The 20,572-nt window shown below is 36.3% G+C and overlaps 1 protein-coding gene across 1 annotated transcript; it reads right to left on the minus strand.

Moving 5' to 3' along the window:
• Nucleotides 1–16,904: 16,904 nt before the first annotated feature.
• LOC132167413 (uncharacterized) lies at nucleotides 16,905–18,451 on the minus strand. The gene is made up of 3 exons (XM_059578384.1): nucleotides 18,017–18,451; nucleotides 17,742–17,813; nucleotides 16,905–17,675 (listed from the first exon to the last, which is right to left on the minus strand). The coding sequence occupies exons 1-3, from the start codon at nucleotides 18,449–18,451 to the stop codon at nucleotides 16,905–16,907; spliced, it is 1,278 nt and encodes a 425-aa protein (XP_059434367.1).
• Nucleotides 18,452–20,572: the final 2,121 nt, after the last annotated feature.

Genomic DNA, 20,572 nt, shown 5'->3' on the forward strand with positions numbered 1-20,572 from the left:
TATCAAGCATTAAGCTAATGACTCCCAAACCAGATGGCTTTAGGGCATTAGATGTAAAGACACCTCTAAGGACTTACTAACTCAAGTCAAAAAGACTACGAAGCCAAGCTAGGCATGCTATTAATCAAGCCAACTTCTCACTTTTTGACGTGAACACTCACTGCTTAATGAGTTAAGAGTTCAAGTTATTCAGTGAGAAACTCAAACTAATCGATATTACTCCCTTTTTTTTTTTTTAATTATGCTATGGTTATTCCTCCAACAAGTCACTCAACTGGATTCAAGATATTGACAACAGACATAGTTGATCTCAGATTTCGTACCCCACAGACTAGTGCTAGTGTGCTTGTGAGAATCAAATTGAAACAAGTAACATCTTATGTTGCCAAAGAAAGTAACAAAATTCTAATTCCCTCGTCAAGTGATCATGTGTTCATCATGTTAAGCTCACCAATGACATGCAAATCATAATTTAAAACTCAACCACATGCTTAAGAATAACATAGCAAGAATTTTGAACAGTGTTTTATTCTTCCATACCCCCAAACTTGAATCACACATTGTCCCCAATGTGTGTATAGCATAAAAAACAAGAGCACGACGATAGGAATACTTGAATGAGCAGGTGTGGGGCATATTATACCCCCAAACTTGATTGCAAAAACATATGTCCCTAGCCTGATGGAGCACTCAAGGGCATAGGGCTTGCGCTCGAACCTATGAAATCGACTTATTTAGTCAAAATATATGGGATCCGCCAAGCCAACGGAATCCACATTCTTGAAGCACTCAGTGCTCTCTGACTCTTAAGTTTAAATTTGAAGCACCAATATTTTCTTCTCTTGGACCAAAGAGAATGAATTTTACCTACAAGTAGGTGATTCCAAATGTTCGCAGATCAGGGTAGATCACTCTGAGTATTCTCAAATAGTTTCTCATCCGGAAGGGAATCATGAACTGTAATAAAATGAAGAGAATACTCAGGGAGTTTGTCTACTTCAGTGGTCTCTTTTCCCTCGTCTAATAGCGCAAACAGATTACTCTCCTTGCTTCTTGGTAAGTCATAAGCAATAATGACCAGGAGAGTGTTATCTGTCCCTAACGATGAAGTTTTTAGATTACATGGAATAGGGGCTCGGGGCTCATATGGCGTCTCGATTATAGGAGAGGATGGTGAAGGAGCCTCAATGCTCACTTCCTCGCCTTATGCCCGACGTAGATCCTGTGGGGCCTCCATTTGCTCCTCTTTCCTCTCTTCCATGTGATTTTCGACCACTTCTTCACTCCTCAATGTGGTGATAGCTTGCTCAGGATAAGAAGCACTCTCATCCACCATGTAGTGTCCATCAGGATTGGCCACTGGCTGACTTTGAAGCTTTCCTTCGTCTCTATTGAAGTGGTTGATGATTTGTTCAACGTGAGCTTCTATCTTGGCTTCTATCTCAGCGAAGAATTGACGGGTATAGTGCACTAGTTCCTGTTGAGACTTCATCATCTCTTGTTGAGATTTCATAATCTGATTAGTTTTGCACATAAGATTCAACATCTTATCATTAAAGTTAGAATCCAACAAAAGAGGTGGCTCCTCTTGTTATTGTTGTGGAGGCCAGTAGATGGGAGATGGCTCGTCTTAGTATTGTTGTTGTAGAGCTGATTGATATTGAGGGGAATAGGATTGATCATTGAACTGCGGATATGATTGCTGGTACAATTCATGACTGTGTGGACCATTATTTCCAAGAGCTTAAGCTTGCCACGAGAGATTAGACTGGTTGCTCCGTGTTGGATTATAGGAATCATAATAAAGGTCATTCCTCAGTCTAGAGAACTATGTGTTCATATGCTCATAAGAAAAATTAGAAAATTGTCCAACAGTGGGACAGTCTCTAACATGGTGATAAGGAGTATAGCAATAGGAACATGGTCCATGGGGTGTTGGAATGTCTCCCCATATGAACTTAAACTAACAAAAATAAAATAAAGTAACAAAAGAAAAAATACAAACAAAAAAATAAAAAACTCACAAATGCCCCGAAAAGAGGCTGGAGTTGCTGGATTTTGGCACTGTGCCGTAGGTGCACTCGATCGCACTGCAGGGTGCGCTCGAGTGCACTATTAACAACAGCTTGGGCAAAGGGGCGATGCACTCGTGAGCTGCTTGCTGGAGTCTGGTAGTGTGCACAGGTGCACTCGATCGCACTATAGGGTGTGCTCGATCGCACTTTCCTGAAAAATCTGGACTTCTACGGACATGAGTGAAAAATTAGAAAATAAAAAACAAATATATCAATAATAAATATCACTCGCAATAGTACGAACCCTTGTAGGATACGGCAATATTGAGGGTGTCGAACCTCAAGGACTACGTGGGTATCGCTATTAAGCTAATCTTTAAAACTTAATAATGCAACCGTTAAGCAGTCCTTGGCAATGGCGGCAAAAATTGATGTTGTCTTTTTGTGTCAAAAAATATCAATAATAAAATTAACCACTCGCAATAGAACAAATCCTTATAGAATAGGGCTATATAGATGTGTCGAACCTCAAGGACTGCATAGGTGTTATTATCAAGTTTTTCAGAATTAAATATAACTCAATTACAAGATGATTGTTTTGTCTTTAACTAAATACATAAAAGTAAAGATAAAAAGTAATGAGAGATAAAATAGGGGGTTGATTTCACAACTAACTGCATAACGATGGTCAATCATAAATTAATAAAGAAAATTCATATTCTGCATGGTATAAGACTCATGTCACTTGAGTAGTCAATAAATTACCATCATTAAGCAATAAGTATAATCCATCTTCGGTTGGCATGGACCTATCTACCTAACCACCAAGATGTGGTACGATCTATCTTCCCTAGGTATGGATTATCTAATTCCTTAATAGGCTTCATACAATCAAGGAAATAGTATAACCTGTCTTCAGTTGGTATGGACTGTCTACCTAAATTACACTAAGCTAGGGTTTAGTACAATCCATCTTTCCTAGGCATGGCCTATCTAACCCCATTGATCATGTTTCAGATAAAACCGTTGTATAACAATCATTCGCATAATCATAGAAAATATGAAGGATTGAGTTCAGTCAATATGAAGACTTTCTAAGAAGAGAGAAGAATTTCATAATGATTGAATATAAACTTTAAGGCCAATTCTCACAGTTATACAACCATCATGCATATAGAAAATTCCAAATTAAAATACAATTAAACCCTTGTTACTTGGAAAGGGCTACATCAATGCCTTATTGTTGAATTAGTTGCTCATCCTGGTGCTGGGATGGCCCCTGCCATAATGTTCTCCTCTTCAACTTGTCAATCTTCCAAGAAGATTATTTATGTCTAAAGCTAAGCACACCTTCTCTTGAAGCTTAGGGGTATATTTATAGGGAGTAAACAAGTCCTAGAAGCCCAAGGAAACCCAAAAAATTCGTGGGTCAGTCTCCCAGTTGAAATAGGAGACTGCAAACCTTCTTTAGGGTGGATTTGGGCTCTTTTCGCATGTTGGAAGCCCGAGTGCACTTGATCCCACTTATGGTGTTCTCGAGCGCACTTGTGATGCGCTCGATCCCACCTGTAGTGCGCTCGAGCACACCAACACATGTGGCGGTTTTACGCTCTTATCGTTAGGGTGCTTTTGCAATAGCAAACATCCGAATTAGGAAATTTTTATTTCATATTGATTTGTAGAATATTGAGTTAGCTTGCAACTGTCAATAGTTTCACTGCAATCCGATACTCGAGCAAAATGTTATGGTCCAAATACGGAGACGTGTGTTTGGTCTTCTCAAAGTGTGCTTTAAGCCCAAAATGAATGGTTTTTCTTGCATTCTCCCTAAGAACCTAAAAACACTAAAGCAACACAAAATCATGAATGTGCAACATTTGGTACTTATCAAATTGCATAGAGAGTGATTTTAAAAGGTATATCGTCGTTCACATCCCGTTGGGAGAGCATTTGCATGAGCTAAAATTGATTGCATGTTAGATTGTAAAATTGTAACATTACTTCTGTCAAAAAATCCGAGTAGAACCAAGATTTGTCACTCAGGTTCCCTCAAACTATAATTTTCCGTCCCCAAGGGGTAGTTCAAGCAACTAGAGATCACGGTTCATGAAGCGAAGGTCATTATATTGAATCCCCCTCCCTCCTTTTCCCTCCCATTGTGTGGACATGTCAAAAAATAACTTTCCTTTTTTAAAAAATAAAAATAAAAATGTTCATGGATGATGTGTTTATCAAACACAAATGAAAATAGAATACAAGGACCAAAGCAGCAAGAAACAAACCAACATGCTATAGGTCTAAACAATAGGCAAAGATCCTTTCCATTTCAAATGAAATGGATAATATCCGTTAATTTTATGGTTAAGATTTAAAGTTTGTGCACCCAACGATATACATGATGCTACATTATTTTAAATTGTTTAAAAGGCATGTTAGCATTGATTTCATGTATATTGTTAAATGTACAAATTTTTTTAGAGGAATGCTAGGTGTTCTCCTAGTCCTAGGTGGATATTATTTTCTAAAAAAAAAAAAAAAACAAAACGAATGGCCCTAAACAAGGCTCTAAGTCACCCAAACCAAAAAACAAATTAATACACAAAAGCACCTACTTACGACTTTAATTAATAAGTTGAGAAATAGCCTAGTTTGAGAAAATTGAGTAATCATGGTGGGAAAAAATAAAATATAATCCTTAGGTTTTCAATTTCGACATAATTTGGTTTTGACATTTTTCTATGGTTTCGAATAAGTCCCTTCATTAATTTACTATCTAATGAATTAATACTAAGCCACATTTGTCCAAAAATGTCAGGTGGCTCTTATTTGACATGCTATGTACCAATTATACATGTAATTTTTTACGATAAAGTACAAATATAATTTCCAACTAGTAATTTTTTTAATTAGAGTATATTTGTGTAATTTAAAATTTTAAAAAATATATATAAAAAAGACCCCCCAAACTAACAGCCATTTGCGAGTTGGCCCCCCAATGTTTGGGAAAAATTAGGGGTTTCAAAAGTAAGTTTTGCAAAATTAGGGATTTAAGAATTAGGGGTTTTACGAAAAGCAATTTTAAGGGTATAGATCCTCTAGGATAAAACTAGTGCAGAAAACTTTTATTTGCTTAGGAAAACTTTCGTTCATGTGTATTATTTTTAGGAAGAAAAGGTATGAAAAATATTGGAAAATATTGTTTAACTTCTTGAAATTGTTTGATTTCTTGCAGATTTGGGATAAAAGATTAGGAGTTGTCATTTTTATTTAGTCTTTCTATCTTTAATTGATTGTATTGCCTTTTAATCTTTTGCAATGTTTTCATTTTTAAAAGATTTACTAACTCTTTAAGTTTTAGCTTCTATCTTCGAGTGCTTTAAGTTGATGTTATAAAAAGATTGTTAGAACTTAGACGTATTGCATCTCAGCTTTGAGAATGATTGAATGACTGAAGTAAAAAATTTCGGTTTTCTTGCAACACCAAAGATGCTTTTTAGTTTAGCCTAATTTTCATGTTAGTATTTTTTGCCTCTTCTGGCATGATTTGATGTATATGCAGTAGTATCTCCCTCTAGATCAATAAAAGTTGGGCCTTTATTCCTAGTACCAAATTGGGCCTTCAACCGATCTGATGCCCTTAGCCTTGTTGCAATCCCATCTCCTACTGTTTGGGTTGAGGATGAACCTGTATTCCACCCCTTAAATCGCTCCATTAGTGGTTGAGGAGGCTGAGAAGACCCAATTGGTTGAGAAGACCCTTTTGGTTGAGATGACTCATGTTCTTGAGAAGACAAGTGTGTGCTCACATTAACCAACCAACAAAGATGATGCAGAAAAGAAAAGAAAAGAAACACATAGTGTATGAAGTACTGATAGTAGCACGGGTATGAGGCTGTTGCTGATGTGCCTGAGGAAGTCCATACAACCTTACTGTGTTGACAGTACCTTGGGACTATGCAACATGAAAAATTGAAAATTCATTAAAATGTAATGCATTAAACGCAATAGATTTTAATAAATGAAATACATTGCATGTAGTGCTCACACTAGCATTGCTTTGAGGCTGTTGTGTTTGTGATTGAAGAGGTCCATACAATCGTATTGTGTTGATAGTACCCATAAACTATGCAACATTAAAAAATGAAATTTCATTAAAAAGTAAAATACACATTAAATTAAATGGAACACAATTAAATATGATTGTATGGATATCTCACACTGGCATTGCTCTGAGACTATGGTGTTTGAAATTGAGGAGGTCCATACAACCGTACTATGTTGACAGTACCCTGAAACTATGCAACATTAAAAAATGAAATTTTATTAAAATGTCTTATACACATTAAATTAAATGGAACATGATTAATATGATTGTATGGATTGCTCATACTAGCATTGCTCTGAGACTGTGGTGTTTGAGATGAGGAGGTCTATATAGTCTAACTGTGTGGACTGTATCCTGAAAGTGACCTCTACCTCCATCCCTAGTCCTTGGCCCACTTCTTTGAAATCCAAGAGACCTTCCCCTTGTCCTTGGCCCACCTCTTTACAGTCCAGGAGTTCCTTTTGGGGTAGGTTGAACCCTACCCCTATCCCTATTACTCCCTCTACCTCTAGAAGTCGCTTTAGTAGCTTGCGAAATCTGCAAAGATTATGTAGAATTTGTAAATTAAATGTAATGAAGTTAAGGCAATGAGTAATGACATATTAACAGTTTGGAACTTACTGTTTCAACATCAGTGGGGAGTTGGGGTCTGAACATGTAAATTTGGACCACCACCATCTTCTACCTATGATAATAAATTTGTCTAACCATGTAAACTTGGACCACCACTAGTTACTATGTCAAAATCGCCCCGCAATTAAGAGACACAAATTTGGACGAATCCTATTCCGATTTCAGACTTCTATTTTGACTGGGAGACAGACCTCCGAATTATCTAGGTTTACTTGGGCTTCTAGGACTTCCCTAAGCCTATAAATAGACTTCTTTCATTCAAGAAAAGATACACAATCCCAGAGAGCAAAATTCTTTTGTTTAGTTTTTCTTTAGGTTTAGGTTTAGGTTTAGATTATATTTTTATGTGGAGCTAAATTCCCAACTAAGGTTGGGGATAAAGCCTCACCGATGAAGAACATCAATACTTTTATGTAAGTTTTTATTATTCTGATTTTATTGGATTTTATATTTCAATTGTTTTACTTCTAATCAATTGTATGGAGTGATTCTTAGATATCTCTTGTGATTCAAGGATACATGTGATGATTTGAGACAATTTCATACGATTGATTGCTTGGCTTTTAACTCATAAAAATTGGATATCCCTTGTGATTTGTTCTACGGATACATCTGGTCTTTCAATTGAATTTGGATTCCTTTTGTGATTTGGTCAATGAATGGATACATGGGATGGTTTTGATTAATTCTTTGAAGCATAGTAAAACATATCTATGATTTAATTTGTGAGAACTTCGGATTCATATTGATGAACATAAAGTATGTTGTTATGATTTGGTGAGTGTGAATTCCCAAACCTTAGTACCTTTATCCTTAGATTTACTTATTTTATTTAGTTTATGTTTATCCTTTAATTTTCAAAACTCAAAAATCAAAACCCTTTTGGAACTAGATTAGGATTTAATTAGTTTAGATATAAATTGCTCTTTCAAAAATACAATTCTCTGTGGGATCGACCTCGTACTTGCAATCCATTAAACTACAATTGATTCGTGCACTTGCGAGTTAAATAAATTTGCACAACACTGATTCATTTATATTAGAATTATTTTGAAGAATCATGATTATGTGTTAGTTCACTTTGCACTAACCGAAACTTGTTGTATCTAAAAAATTCCATTTCTAAGTGACTTGACTTGTGATATCCTAGAATTTTGAAGATGGAGTTTATCTTTTTAAGCTTACCAATGAATGAGAACAATATTTTATGTGATGCTTCATTCTTCTGAATAACATAATGCTGACAATGTTTGTGGGTACCATTCCTGTGAAACTACTTTTTCTTGAATAGGATTGTAAATCAGATATTTGCGCAATGGAAAAATCAAATTCCCATGCCTAAGAACTATTTATGAAGAATATGTGAAGAACAATTGCTATTTAAAATTAAATCGCAAGGACAAAGAACACTTACTTGGATATCAATGGTCACTCCAAGATTGGGGAAAAAATCTTTTGCTTCTTCCATTTCCAAGAACACGACATATCTCAAGGATGAGACCTCTAGATCTTCTCACTAATGACTAATAGTGTTGAATCTTACTTGGCTCTTTAAATCTTAAACTTTTTTCTTTCTGAGTTAATACAAGAAATATTAATTTTCAGAAAAATTTCTGAAAATTAATTATCAAGGGAACTTAATAAGTGATTTGAAAGCTCAGGCTCTTGTCTATTTATAGGCTTAACATGATAGTAGAGTTTGAGAAATAAGTAATGTGGGAAAAAGTAGCACTAATAGTAGAAAACATAATCCCACTAAGACTACTAGGAGTGGACGGCTAGGGCTTGTAAAAACCCTTCACCTACTTAGAAAGTGGTGCATAGCGTTAGGGAAATTTTCCTTGGCCCATGTGCCTACTGCATTCTGCTAGGTCTTGGCTTGGGTTGTATCCTAAGCTTTTTCCCACTGTACTCAATGCATAGGGCTAGGGAATTTTCCTAGCCTTATGCCTCCACCTTGTCCACTAGGCTTTTAGGTTCTATCCAAAGCCCAAATGCTTCATAGATGCATCTTTGTACTCTATCTCTCTAGCCCATGTTTTAATAAATAAAATGTGCAGTCCAATAAAATGGGTTGGCTTCTAGCTGTTTGGACATGCCTCCACCTTGTCCACTAGGCTTTTATCTGTCTGGACATGGCTTGGAAATAGATGTCTCTAGAAATAATGTCAGGACACATCTTCTAGCTGTCCAGACATTTAGTCTGAAAAGAACCTCTCAAGAAACAATGTTTGTACATTTAATAGCCCTATCTGGACACGGCAGTCATTGGTGATCTCTCTTGAATTCCTGTCCGGACATGTCTTCTAGGTGTCCAGACACTTGAGACTGAACCATTCTTCTCCCTACATTTCTTCAAACTTACACCCATTTGAACCTATTACATACGAATCACCGAATGAGCCAATCTAAAACTAACAAACCCGCCTTTGGCAATTCAGGGACAAAACATTACATATCAAAATGAGTGAAATGAACTCCCCCTTTTGTTGATTGCATCAATACTTTGGCGTTGAGGTTGGAGTATCCCAATGATGGCATTAAATTTAGTCGTGACCCCGAAAGAAGATGAAAATTGAGAATTGGGTATAATTCGGGGTGCAGGATCTCCTGGAGCTTGAAACCTCTAAAGCTGAGCATTTGACTTCATCACTGTACCCTTGCCAAAATACCCCTCAGGAATCGCCACAGGTTCATTCCCATCTATCTGAGGTAACTTTGCTTTTAGGATCTTGGATATGAGACCTCTATATGGTAAAACAATGGAATGATCCTCATGAACATCGATCATGGTCATTACCATGTGGGTGCATAAACAAAACGGAATGCACCGGATGATAGCATATTCAATTTGGCTTTGTCAAGCGGCATATCACTGTTGCAAGAGATGGGCCATATATTTTGCAGTACAATCCAAGCGAACAATCGCTCTTGTACCCTCAAGTGGCCAATTGGACCATTCTTGATCCTCACAAGGATTCAGAACTGCCATGATTTCAGCTTTGGACGGTTGACGTTCAGTGTCAAAGAAAAAAGGAGAGGACTTTCCATTGGTAAATGGAATCCTAATGATTTCTCTAATTAGCTTCGGATTGATAGTGATAGTTGTCCCAACAACCTTTGTCCTGAAATGTTGAGAGGAACTAAGTACTATCTGGTTGATGTTGTAATAACATTCCCAAACTAGCCGAGTGTAGGCATTCACCAATTTGAAAAAAGACATCCATTGATTCTCTCAAAAGATGTTGGAACTGAACCTAAGTGTTCAACTAGAAGATCAACTCGCACCACTCCACGTTCAATTGTACATGTCCGAATTTTGTCCTGCAAAGCCTCTTTCTCTTCTCTAGAACGCTTCCTTGAAATAGTCATGCTGGAGATGTTCATGTTCTGCATGCACCATAAACACAAGTAATATACACACAAGGATATGTCATTAAGTACCAATGACTAAATGAAGAGCCAAACAACATATAAGAAACAAATTGAGTAGGCATTTTGTCAAACACATGGTGGGTGAGTGAGAGATCACCACCAATGAATGCATAATAGAAATAGGAGAACGACACTATACACATATGCAAGTATTATTGTAACGCCCCCAAATCCAATACATATTATCCTCAATGCATAGATAGGGAGCAGCTAGTAAGAATAATAACTTAAGCAAACCTGGTAACAATGTGAAGATCTTATTCTTAAGCTAAGTCTGTAGTGGCAACCTTGCCACTCCTCCCTTTCTAGAAATAGGTATGCTACAAGATGTAATAACCATGTAAGTGTAACAACTTAGCATGTAAACTCATGGTTTGGTACGACATGAGCCATTTATTATAAAATTAAACGTACAGTTTGATAAAGATTTGCAAGAGGTGTTGTCTTTGTTAATACACCACAAAAGTATTGTTTTGTTGACAGAAAATTATGCACTTCCAGCGGCAATTGCCTAAGTATTTTAATGTAAAAAAATAAAGCTTTATAGGTCATACCTATTATATATGGTCTACCCGAGATATTTCCCTTTCTCAGCAGGGTTGGCACTATCCCTAGGAACCTATAATACAAGGCCAGTGCCTTGACTATTATACGCTACCATCCATAGCACTAGCAGCCCGATAGAGTCTGACCTCGGGTTGCCCACGCTACTAAAGATGTACGTCCTATAGTGACCCGCTCGTTAACGCTACGCAGATCACGAAATAACCATTACGTCCTAAGTGTTTACTTACCTCGTCCACTCACTTAAGTCCTCTGACATCACAAATGTCTGTTATAATGAAATACGACACATCATTATAAGTAGTACTAGGGAAGTTTCTAAATGACACAATAAGTTCCTACCTAGCGAAAGGCATCGTGAAAATCCTAAACTCACATATTTGGGTTACTGGGTGTACGTCCAGCTCTCTAGGCAAATCCTCAGCCTCGAGGTTGTATGTGTTAAGTGCTAAAATATTCATATTTTTAGCCCTTAACTTACATGTTTTAATCCTTTAATTTTAGTTAATTTATGTTATTTTAGCTCTTTTATGTGTTTTCCTTGCTTTTGTAGGCTTTTGGAAGAAAATGAATTAAATTTGGAAGATTTGGGTTCAAAGAGAGAATTTTGGAAAAATTGGAGTTTCTGGTAGTGTGATTGATCGCAGGAGACTTGTGATCGATCGCACACGGGTTGTGACCGATCACACACATGCGTTGGAGAATTTTAGAAGCTGCGGACAGACTCCCTTTCCTTCCATATTAGGGTTTTCCAAGTCCCACTTATAATACGACTAAAACCCTATGAAATTTCTAGGTTTACTAGTGTAACAAGGACTTCTAAAGCCCTATAAATAGACCTCTAAACCTTGAGAATAAAAAAAAGCAGAAAGATATACTTTCCAAGGAGAAGAATTGGAGCTCTTTAAGTTCAAGTTTCGGGTTTATTCTTTTCCTTTATTTTATTTTATTTTATGAAGATGTTTAACATCAAACTTATGTGTAACTAATTTATTTAGTAGGGCTAGATTGAAGCCCTAGTTATGTTTAGTTGATATTCAATTTTGGCGCCCTTGTGATGATCATCTTGTGATATCTAAATTGATTAATTCATGTTTTCATGAATTCCTCATATGTGTGTGCCTGATCAATATATGCATGTGGTATGGACTAGTTAATTAAATCAATTTGGATGGCCGAGTCCTGGGTTTAATAAAAGTAACGAAAGAAACCCACACCGGGTTCTTGTTGTGCAAAAATCTACCTAAATTAATAGGTAAATAATTGTACGTTTTAACTCGCAAGTGCACAAGATCAAAACAATAGTGTAGTAGGCAAATACGAGATCATTCCCACAAGGATTGGTAAATTATGTTTAGAAGTAGATTCCTATTTAATTAAAAGATAAAATTCAATTGTCACGATTGAATTCAATAAAATAAAAGATTAACAAAAACTAAAAAGGATTAGGGTTTTGATATCCACCACTAATTATATTCAGCTAATATAACAATATGCCAATGCTTTGATCATGTTATGCATATCTAATGTTTGCCAACCTAAGGGCATGGGTGTATACTCCTTAAGCTATAGATTTTCCTAAGCAACGAGTTAGGCATGGGTGTATACTCTAACTCTTTTCTTTCCTAATGGATTTAGCATGGTATATACTAAGTTGTTCTTTATAAAAGCATATGTTCTATGAAAATCGACAAACACACGAGGCCTAGGGCATGGGTGTATACTCCCGGTTCCCCATGTTGATTAACCCAAGAATCGCGGTGTGGATTATTTTGTTACTTAAGTTACACCCAGGACTCGGTCATCCAAATTGATCCAACTAACTAGTCCATACCACATGCACATGTTGATCAGGCACACACATATGAGGAATTCATGCAAGCAGGTATTAATCAAGTTAAATAGCACAACAAGATCATCACAAAGGCGCCAATATTGAAATATTAATTAAACATAACTAGGGCTTCAATCTAGCCCTAAATAAAATATAAACTACATAATAAAAATAAAAAGGTGGAAGAGAAGAAAAACCCAAACTCTTCTTGATTCAGCCTTCAGTTCCTTTCCAGAGCTTGTGCCTCTTTCTCCACACCTATGCCTAGAACCTAAGAGGTTTATTTATAGGCTTTAGAAGTCCTTGTTACACAAGTAAACCTAGAAAATTCAGAGTTTTAAGTCCAAGTCCAATTAGGATAAAGAAAACCTAAGTCCAAATCGGAATAGGATTCGCCCAGAATTGCGGTCCTGACTTGCGGCGTGATTTTGGCCTTCCGACGCTCCGAATTGGGCAAATTTTATTTCACAATGATTTGTAGCCCTTTGACTTAGCTTTCCAATTCCTCTTGAATCACCTCAATCGGATATCTGAGCTAAAAGTTATGACCAAAATACCGAGACATGTTCAGAATCCAATTTTTCATCCAATCCGATTTGACTTCAATGTGAGAAATTCCGAATTGATCCTTTCCTCTATTTGATTAAACTTAACCATGATTGGCTAAGGTCAACCATATCTTCTAGGTTTGCCCAATTTGCCCTTTAAGCTTATAATTCTTCCAGAAATGCTTTCTTTTCTTCTAAAAGCCTATAAAACAATGAAAATACAAAAAGGAAGTAAAATGTCCTAATTAACCAAAACCAAATGATTAAAACATGCAAGTTAAGGGCTGAAAATATGAATATTTTATCACTTATCAGTTCTTGGGTTAATCAACATGGGGAACCGGGAGTAGACACCCATGCCCTATGCCTCATGTGTTTGTCGATTTCCACAATTTTATGCTTTCTTGAAGAACAACTTAGTAGACACCTATGCTAAATCCTTTAAGAAAGAAAAAAATTGAAGTAGATACCCATGCCTAATTCTTTGCTTAGGAAAATCAATAGCTTAAGGAGTAGACACCAATGTCCTTAGGTTGACAAACATTAGATATTCATAACATGATCAAAACATTGGCATATTGATATATTAGCTAAATATAATTAGTATTGGATGTCAAAACCCTACCTTTTTATCATTATCAACTCAAAACGAATCTTTGTTTTATTTTACTTTTGGAACTGATTTTAAGCAAAATTTAGCAATCCTCGTGGGAATGACCCCGTACTTGCATCCTATACTACTGTGTTGACCTCGTGCGCTTGCGGGTAAAACATCCAATTATTTGCCTATTAATTTAGGTAGGTAATTGTGACAACAAGTTTTTGGCGCAGTTGCTGGGGATTGTGGCAAATTTTGTTTAAAATTAATTTCCTTTAGTTGTTTTATTTTACTTTTCAATTTTCAATTTTGGTTTTTTTCCTTTAATCTATTTTTGTTTTAAATTTCCCTATTTTTCTAGTGCTTCCCGCAATTCCTGTTTTGCCTCTGGAGGTGCACTCAATTGCCCAACCTGGGCGATCAAGCACACCAGTGCGATCGAGCGCACCTCACGGTGTGATCGATCGCACACCCAGAAAGCAGCATAGTTACTGCACTAAGTATAGATCTGATTTTTTCTTTTGTTTCATGTAGGGTCATTCGAGTCTGCATATTAGTAAGTTTTCTTTTTAAATTTTGTTTTTAACTTCCCTTTTTAATTTTTTGTTATTTTATTTTTAATTTCACATATGTGGGGAGGCATTCCAATGCTCCATGGACCATGTTCTTTATGCCACGATCCTTATCACCATGTTAGAGAATATCCTTCAATAAGACAAATTTCTAACAAAATTTTTGGGCATAAGAACACATTGTATTCTAGACCGGGGAACGGACACTATTTTGATTTATGTAACCCAACATGGAGCCAACAGTCCAATCTCTCATGGCAAGCTCAAGCTCCCAAAATTCATACTGAACAATCTCATAGACTGCAACATCACTCATATCAGCAATTCTATGACCATGAATATTCCTCTCAATCAGCTCCACAACAGCAATGTCGGGGTGGACCACCTTCCCTTATAGATATGATAAATACATTGATTAAGACTACACAGCAAGCATCTGAGGAGATGAAGACCTACTTCAAACCGAAAAGCAATAGTCTCAAAGAAGAAGAAGCATATCAAGAGGAGCCATCTTCCACCTATTGGCCTCCACAATACCAAGAAGATGAGCGATCTCCCATATATGATCATTCAGATTCTTCTCCACTTCAACAATACCAAGAAGAACCACCTCCTCCAAAAATGCCTGCCTTAGAAGAAGCAGTTGTTGCCTTAGAAAAACAGTGGGCATACTTTACAAAACATGTAGCAGCTCATCTCAGCCGCATGGAGGAAAGAGAGAAATCATTTGAATGGATGGAGGCCCACCTCATGCAAAAATCAGATACTCTTAAAGAAGAAGAAGAAGAAGAAGAAGAAGAAGAAGAGAGTCAAAATCAGTTGGTGGCCAATCCTAATGAGCATTACATGGAGGAAGAGTGCACCTATTATCAGGTACAAGCTATCACACTAAGGAGTGAAGAGGTGGTTGATAATCAATTGGAAGAAGGGAAGGAGGAGCAAACTAACGTTCCACAAGAGCCACATCAAGTAAAAGAAGAGAGCACTGAGATTTCTTCAACATCAGCTCTTATTCCTGAAAAACCAAGAGGCCAAGAGAGAAGTCTATTAGAGCTACCACATGAGCAAATTGAGGACATCTAGATAGAGAAGCTCCTTGAGCTTTCTTCTTACTATATTCCAGTTCATGATTCTCCACTGGATGAGCAACTGTTTGAGAAAACTTAGAGTGGTCCTCCCCGATCGATAAACACTCGGAAGTGCATCTTGCAACTGAAAAGATTCATTCCCTTTGGTGCAAGAGAAGGAAAGATTGGTGCTTCAACTTTAAAGTACCACCGTCTGGCTGAAGACGTTAAACTTAGCGCTCATGGGAGGCACCCCATAGTTTATCCTCTTATTTTGTTTTAGTGTGTTTTCAGTTAATTTTTATTTATCTTTAGTGCTTTGTTCTTTTTACTTGTCTTTATTTTTCTTATTTTGCAAGGACAAGTGCGATTCAATTCAAGTTTGGGGGTGTGCCAGGGACGGATCCAGGAAGTCCAATGGCCTGGGGCCAGGCTAAGGCATAAATTACTTTTTTTTTTAATTGAAATGAAAAATATATTAAAATAGTTAAGTAATGGTGAAAGCATGAATGAAAACTACATTAAGATTGAAGATCAAATTAATATGTAAAGACATCAATTCAGTTTTAACGAAAAAAATAAACCAAAAAAAGAAACATAAATAATTGTTCCATAATGCATTTCAAATTTTAGCTCAAACACCTATCAAAATGGAACCTTTCGTGTTTTCATATCCCGAAAATCATCAATGATTGAATCTGTACTAAATGTCGCAGCAATTTCTCTTTCGATATACAACATCAGAGAATCCGTCAGAAACTCATCTTCAATTTTGTTGCGAAGCCTAGTTTTGACAATTTTCATAGCTGAAAATGCTCGTTCTGTAGTTGCAGTAGAAATAGGAAGAGTAAGCAAAAGTACAACAACTCGGAAAACAAGTTGATAGATAGTTGATTTTCCGGTTCTAACCAACCATTGGCACAATTCAGAAACATTTGACAATCCTTGGAAACTTGTATGTTGAACTACATTGTGTTCATAATGGTGAAGTTCTATTTCCAACCGTTCTTTTTCATGATCGGTAAAGTCTTGCGGATAAAACTTGTTTACCAATCGACATATATCATCAATTCTAAAAGAAGCACAAGCAACTCGAGGATCAAGAGCTGAGCCGAGAATAAGCAACTCTACTGCATCCTCACTAAACCGGCGATTTAATTCTTGCAATTGAGAATCTATTGCGGCACAAAAAATATCCACTCGATAATGATGCTCAATTGTAAAGTCGGCTTGTTGATGGCGAGCTTGACCTCGTCTCGCAACATAACGAGCATTCATATCTGGAATATCTATGTTGCGTTTATTGCAAAACGATTTCACATTGGCAAGTAAAACATTCCATTTGTCATCTCTATATTGTTGAATACACGCTTTAGTGGATGAAACAAGATGCATGGCACTTAAAATATCTTGAGATTTGGATTGTAAAGCTTGACATAAATGATCGGTAATTTGCATAGTTTATTTCATGAGATGTAAGATGAATATGAATTCAAATGAAGTCATTACCTGATGAACTGAATCTGCTTCTGCTCAATGGGAAGAAGTAGTTCCCATATCAATGAGTTTAACAATAACTTCACAAGCTGGACTAAAAATTTTAATTAAATTAGAAACTGATCTCAAGTGAGAACTCCAACGAGTATCTGCAGCCCGTTGTACAGTACTAATTTGATTAAGTCCCCTTTCAGTCTCAATCTCATCAATTTCAATCATGTAAGCATTTTCAGCAGCTTGAGCAACCCGCAATTCTTCAAATCGATTGCATGAGGCACAAACAATATTGACAATAGAACTCAAATTGGTAAAAAATTGATGAATGGAAATGACTTCTTTTGATGCCGTAACTAATGCCAATTGCAAACGATGTGCAAAACAATGAATGTAGTAGGCATATGGACAATCATTTGAAACCAAAGCTTGTAGCCCATTCAACTCACCTCGCATGTTACTTGCACCGTCGTATCCCTGCCCTCGAATGTTTTGAATGTCTAGTCTATGTTGAGACAATACAAAATATATACATTTTTTTAGGGTTAATGCCACAGTATCAGAGACATGAACAAGCCCAAAAAAACGTTCTCGCACGAAGCCATTTTTGTCAACAAATCTTAAAACTATAGCCATTTGCTCTTTCATTGACTCATCACGAGCTTCATCAACAATTATGCAAAACTTTGCATCACCAATTTCATCACGGATTGCCTCTTTCACTTTGGTTGAAAAAACATGTAAAATTTCTTTTTGTATCGTTGGTGATGTGTAAGAGGCATTCTTTGGAGCTTTAGCTATCACTTCAGAAATCTATGCATTATATGAAACCGTCAAATCTAATATTTTAAGGAAATTTCTACGATTCTTTGAACTCACACTTTCATCCCGACCTCTAAAAGCAACACCTTGAAATGCAAGCACTCGAACAACATCAATTGAGGCTTTCAACTGCAGTCGATTGTTTGCAGTTTGTTCAGAAGTGCTTTTTCAAACACATTTTGTATGTGTTGAGATTGGTTCTTCAAGTCTTCATATGACCTCTCAGCAATTCTGTGAAATGAATTAGGATCTTTCCCTATATGATTGAGAAACGCACAATGTTTTCCATCTCTAACTCTCTTCCAATTCTTAAATCCATCTATAATGAATACACGTTGCGTAGGATGCCCCGATGGCTTACTAAAGAGGAAGCATGGAAGACAAAAAGCTGCATCTTTATCAGGTGAATATTCAAGCCATGTAGGAAATAGCAAGAACCACGAAGGTTGAAAGCTACGAAGGTGATTTGCTTGTCCAGATTTTGGGTACTTTGAGATATTACGTCGGTAAGGACCAGCTTTAATGTAAGCTCTTCGAATTTCATCTCGTTGATTAACATCATAATCCCATATCTGACGACGCAATCCAGGATCATACTCCAATGAACTAATATCAAATTGATTGGCATCAACTCTCCGAGGTTTTTTAGGAGAATTTTCAGAAATTGGGATATCAGAAGTTGGCGATGATGTATCACCAACATTGGCATTTGAACTTTGTGCATTTTTCCTTTTGAAAAGTTCAAGTATTGTATTTGGCTTTCCCATCATCTACAAATAAATTTACATGGTCATTCTGTAAAATAAAATAGCCTTTATGTATCAAATTCTCCAATTAAATGTTTAAATTCTAACCAATATTCTCAATATTTAATAACCATAATATCCAAATAACCATATTTAATAACCTTGGAACATGCAACTTGAATGTCTCTTTTTCACTGTTTCTCAAACCCATACAATTACAAATAGAATTTTACTTGGAAAAATAATTGTTCAACCTTTGAAATTGCCAAAAAAGAAGAGAAAAGAAACAAAAAGCAATCAGTGAATCAAAGAATAACCCATTCCCAACAAGCATAACCCTTTCTCTCTCTCAACCCTCATTCACATCATTTAACCACATTCAAAATTCAAATCCACTGAAATTCAAGAAACCCAAGAAGAGAAAACATAAAGATCAGTGACAGAGCATAGCGCAAGAAGGGCCAAGAGGCAAGAAGCGCAGGCTGCAGATACTGCCTAAATCCAGCTCTTGTGGGTAGTGAACAGACTACAATGGTGATTGGTGAATACAATTTCTGGGTGAAGTAAAGCAAGCATAAAAATTGAAGAAAAAAAATTGAAGTTAGGGTTTTGAAAACTTACAATCTATTGCCGTGGCTGCCGCTTGCCGGTGCCACTGCCGAAGATCAAGACTTCAAGTTCAAGTGAAGTTCTTTCAACTTCTTTGAGACTACAGAGGATACTGAAAGATCAAGGTTTGCAGTAATGATTTTCAAGTTTTTATTTTATTCTGATTTTTTTTTTTTTTTCATTCTACTGCAATATCGGGATTTCCTTCTGCAAGTGATAACTCTTGTGTGTGTTTGAATGGGTTTATGGGTATAAGCCCAAACAAAAAATCTAGGGCCAAAATATTGATTGGGCAGGGCCAAAAAATATATTGGATAGGACCAAAAAAAATATATTGGACAGGGCCAATGGGCCTAAATTAGTTTTTTTTTTTTTTTTTTACTTACTAAATTTTTTTCTTGCAAAATTGGGGGAGGGCCCTGGCCTACACCGGCCCTCCCCTTCCTCCGTCTCTGGGGTGTGCTATGAGCCATGCTTTCCAAGACTATGTCGTCCATCTCCCGGGTACACTATTTCCTTAATTTAGACACATTGGGGACAATGTATCATTTAAGTTTGGGGGTATGGGCACACATGTTGTTCACATACACATTGTCCCAAATTTCATATTATTTGTTTTGTGTGTTTGCTTGTTTATTTGAAAAAAAATAAAAAATAAAAAAAATTGCATGTTCATGTTTGCCCTAAAATTTTAAGTTAATCTAAAAAATATTGTGGCTTGAACTCATCAGTGAGCTTAAAATTTTGAACACATGATCTGATGAGAGAATTTATTAGGACAATTGAAAAATCACATGTTTGATCTGATCACACAAGCACATTAGCACATAATTTGTGAGGTATGACATGAAGTCTGATGTGTGTGTTTCTGTATCTTGGGTGAATTGGATGACTTATTAGATGGACATTTTGGCATATATATATAAAGAAAAAAAAAGAGAAAAAAAAAAATATAGATAAATGATCATTGATAAGCTTTTCACTGAGTAACTAGACCTCTTGCCTCAAAGCATTGAGTGTTTACGTCAAAAGGTGAAAATTTTTTATTTGATTGATGTCATGGTTAGTTTGGTTTCGTAGCTTTTTTTAATCGAGTTAGTAGGTCCTTAGGGGTGTCTCTACACCTAATGCCCTAAAACCACCTGGTTTGGGAGTCATTGACTTAATACTCGTTACATGGGTCAATTAGAAAGCATAAGGGAACCAAACATTGCACAACTTGACCAAAAAAAAAAAAAAAAAAATATGCCATTGTTGTTCATTCTAATAGGAATTTCAGTGAACTTTGAGATATGGAGACATTACACATTGAAAACATTTGGAAGGCTCATAATTTTGTGCTAATTCACCCTACACTGTTTTCAAACTTGTGATATTTTAGCATGTCCTTTATAAGTAATTGAACTTTGAGATTCCAATTCATTGTGAAGATGGAGTTCATCTTTTTAAGCTTGCTAATGAATGAAAATCATGATCTTAAAGTGATACTTTAATTTTTGGGATAACATGACCTGTGCATGATGTTTGTGGGTA

Source organism: Corylus avellana, chromosome ca1 (genome assembly GCF_901000735.1).
Source record: "Corylus avellana chromosome ca1, CavTom2PMs-1.0".
In the NCBI taxonomy this organism is placed as follows: Eukaryota; Viridiplantae; Streptophyta; class Magnoliopsida; order Fagales; family Betulaceae; genus Corylus; species Corylus avellana.

Coding starts and splice junctions, on each gene's coding strand:
- LOC132167413 (XM_059578384.1), bottom strand. CDS start 18,451: ATGGGAAAGCCAAATACAATACTTGAACTTTTCAAAAGGAAAAATGCA. Junction 17,814..18,016: donor CGGGGCATCCTACGCAACGT/GTATTCATTATA, acceptor AATCGACTGCAG/TTGAAAGCCTCAATTGATGT. Junction 17,676..17,741: donor TTAGAGGTCGGGATGAAAGT/GTGAGTTCAAAG, acceptor TATAATGCATAG/ATTTCTGAAGTGATAGCTAA.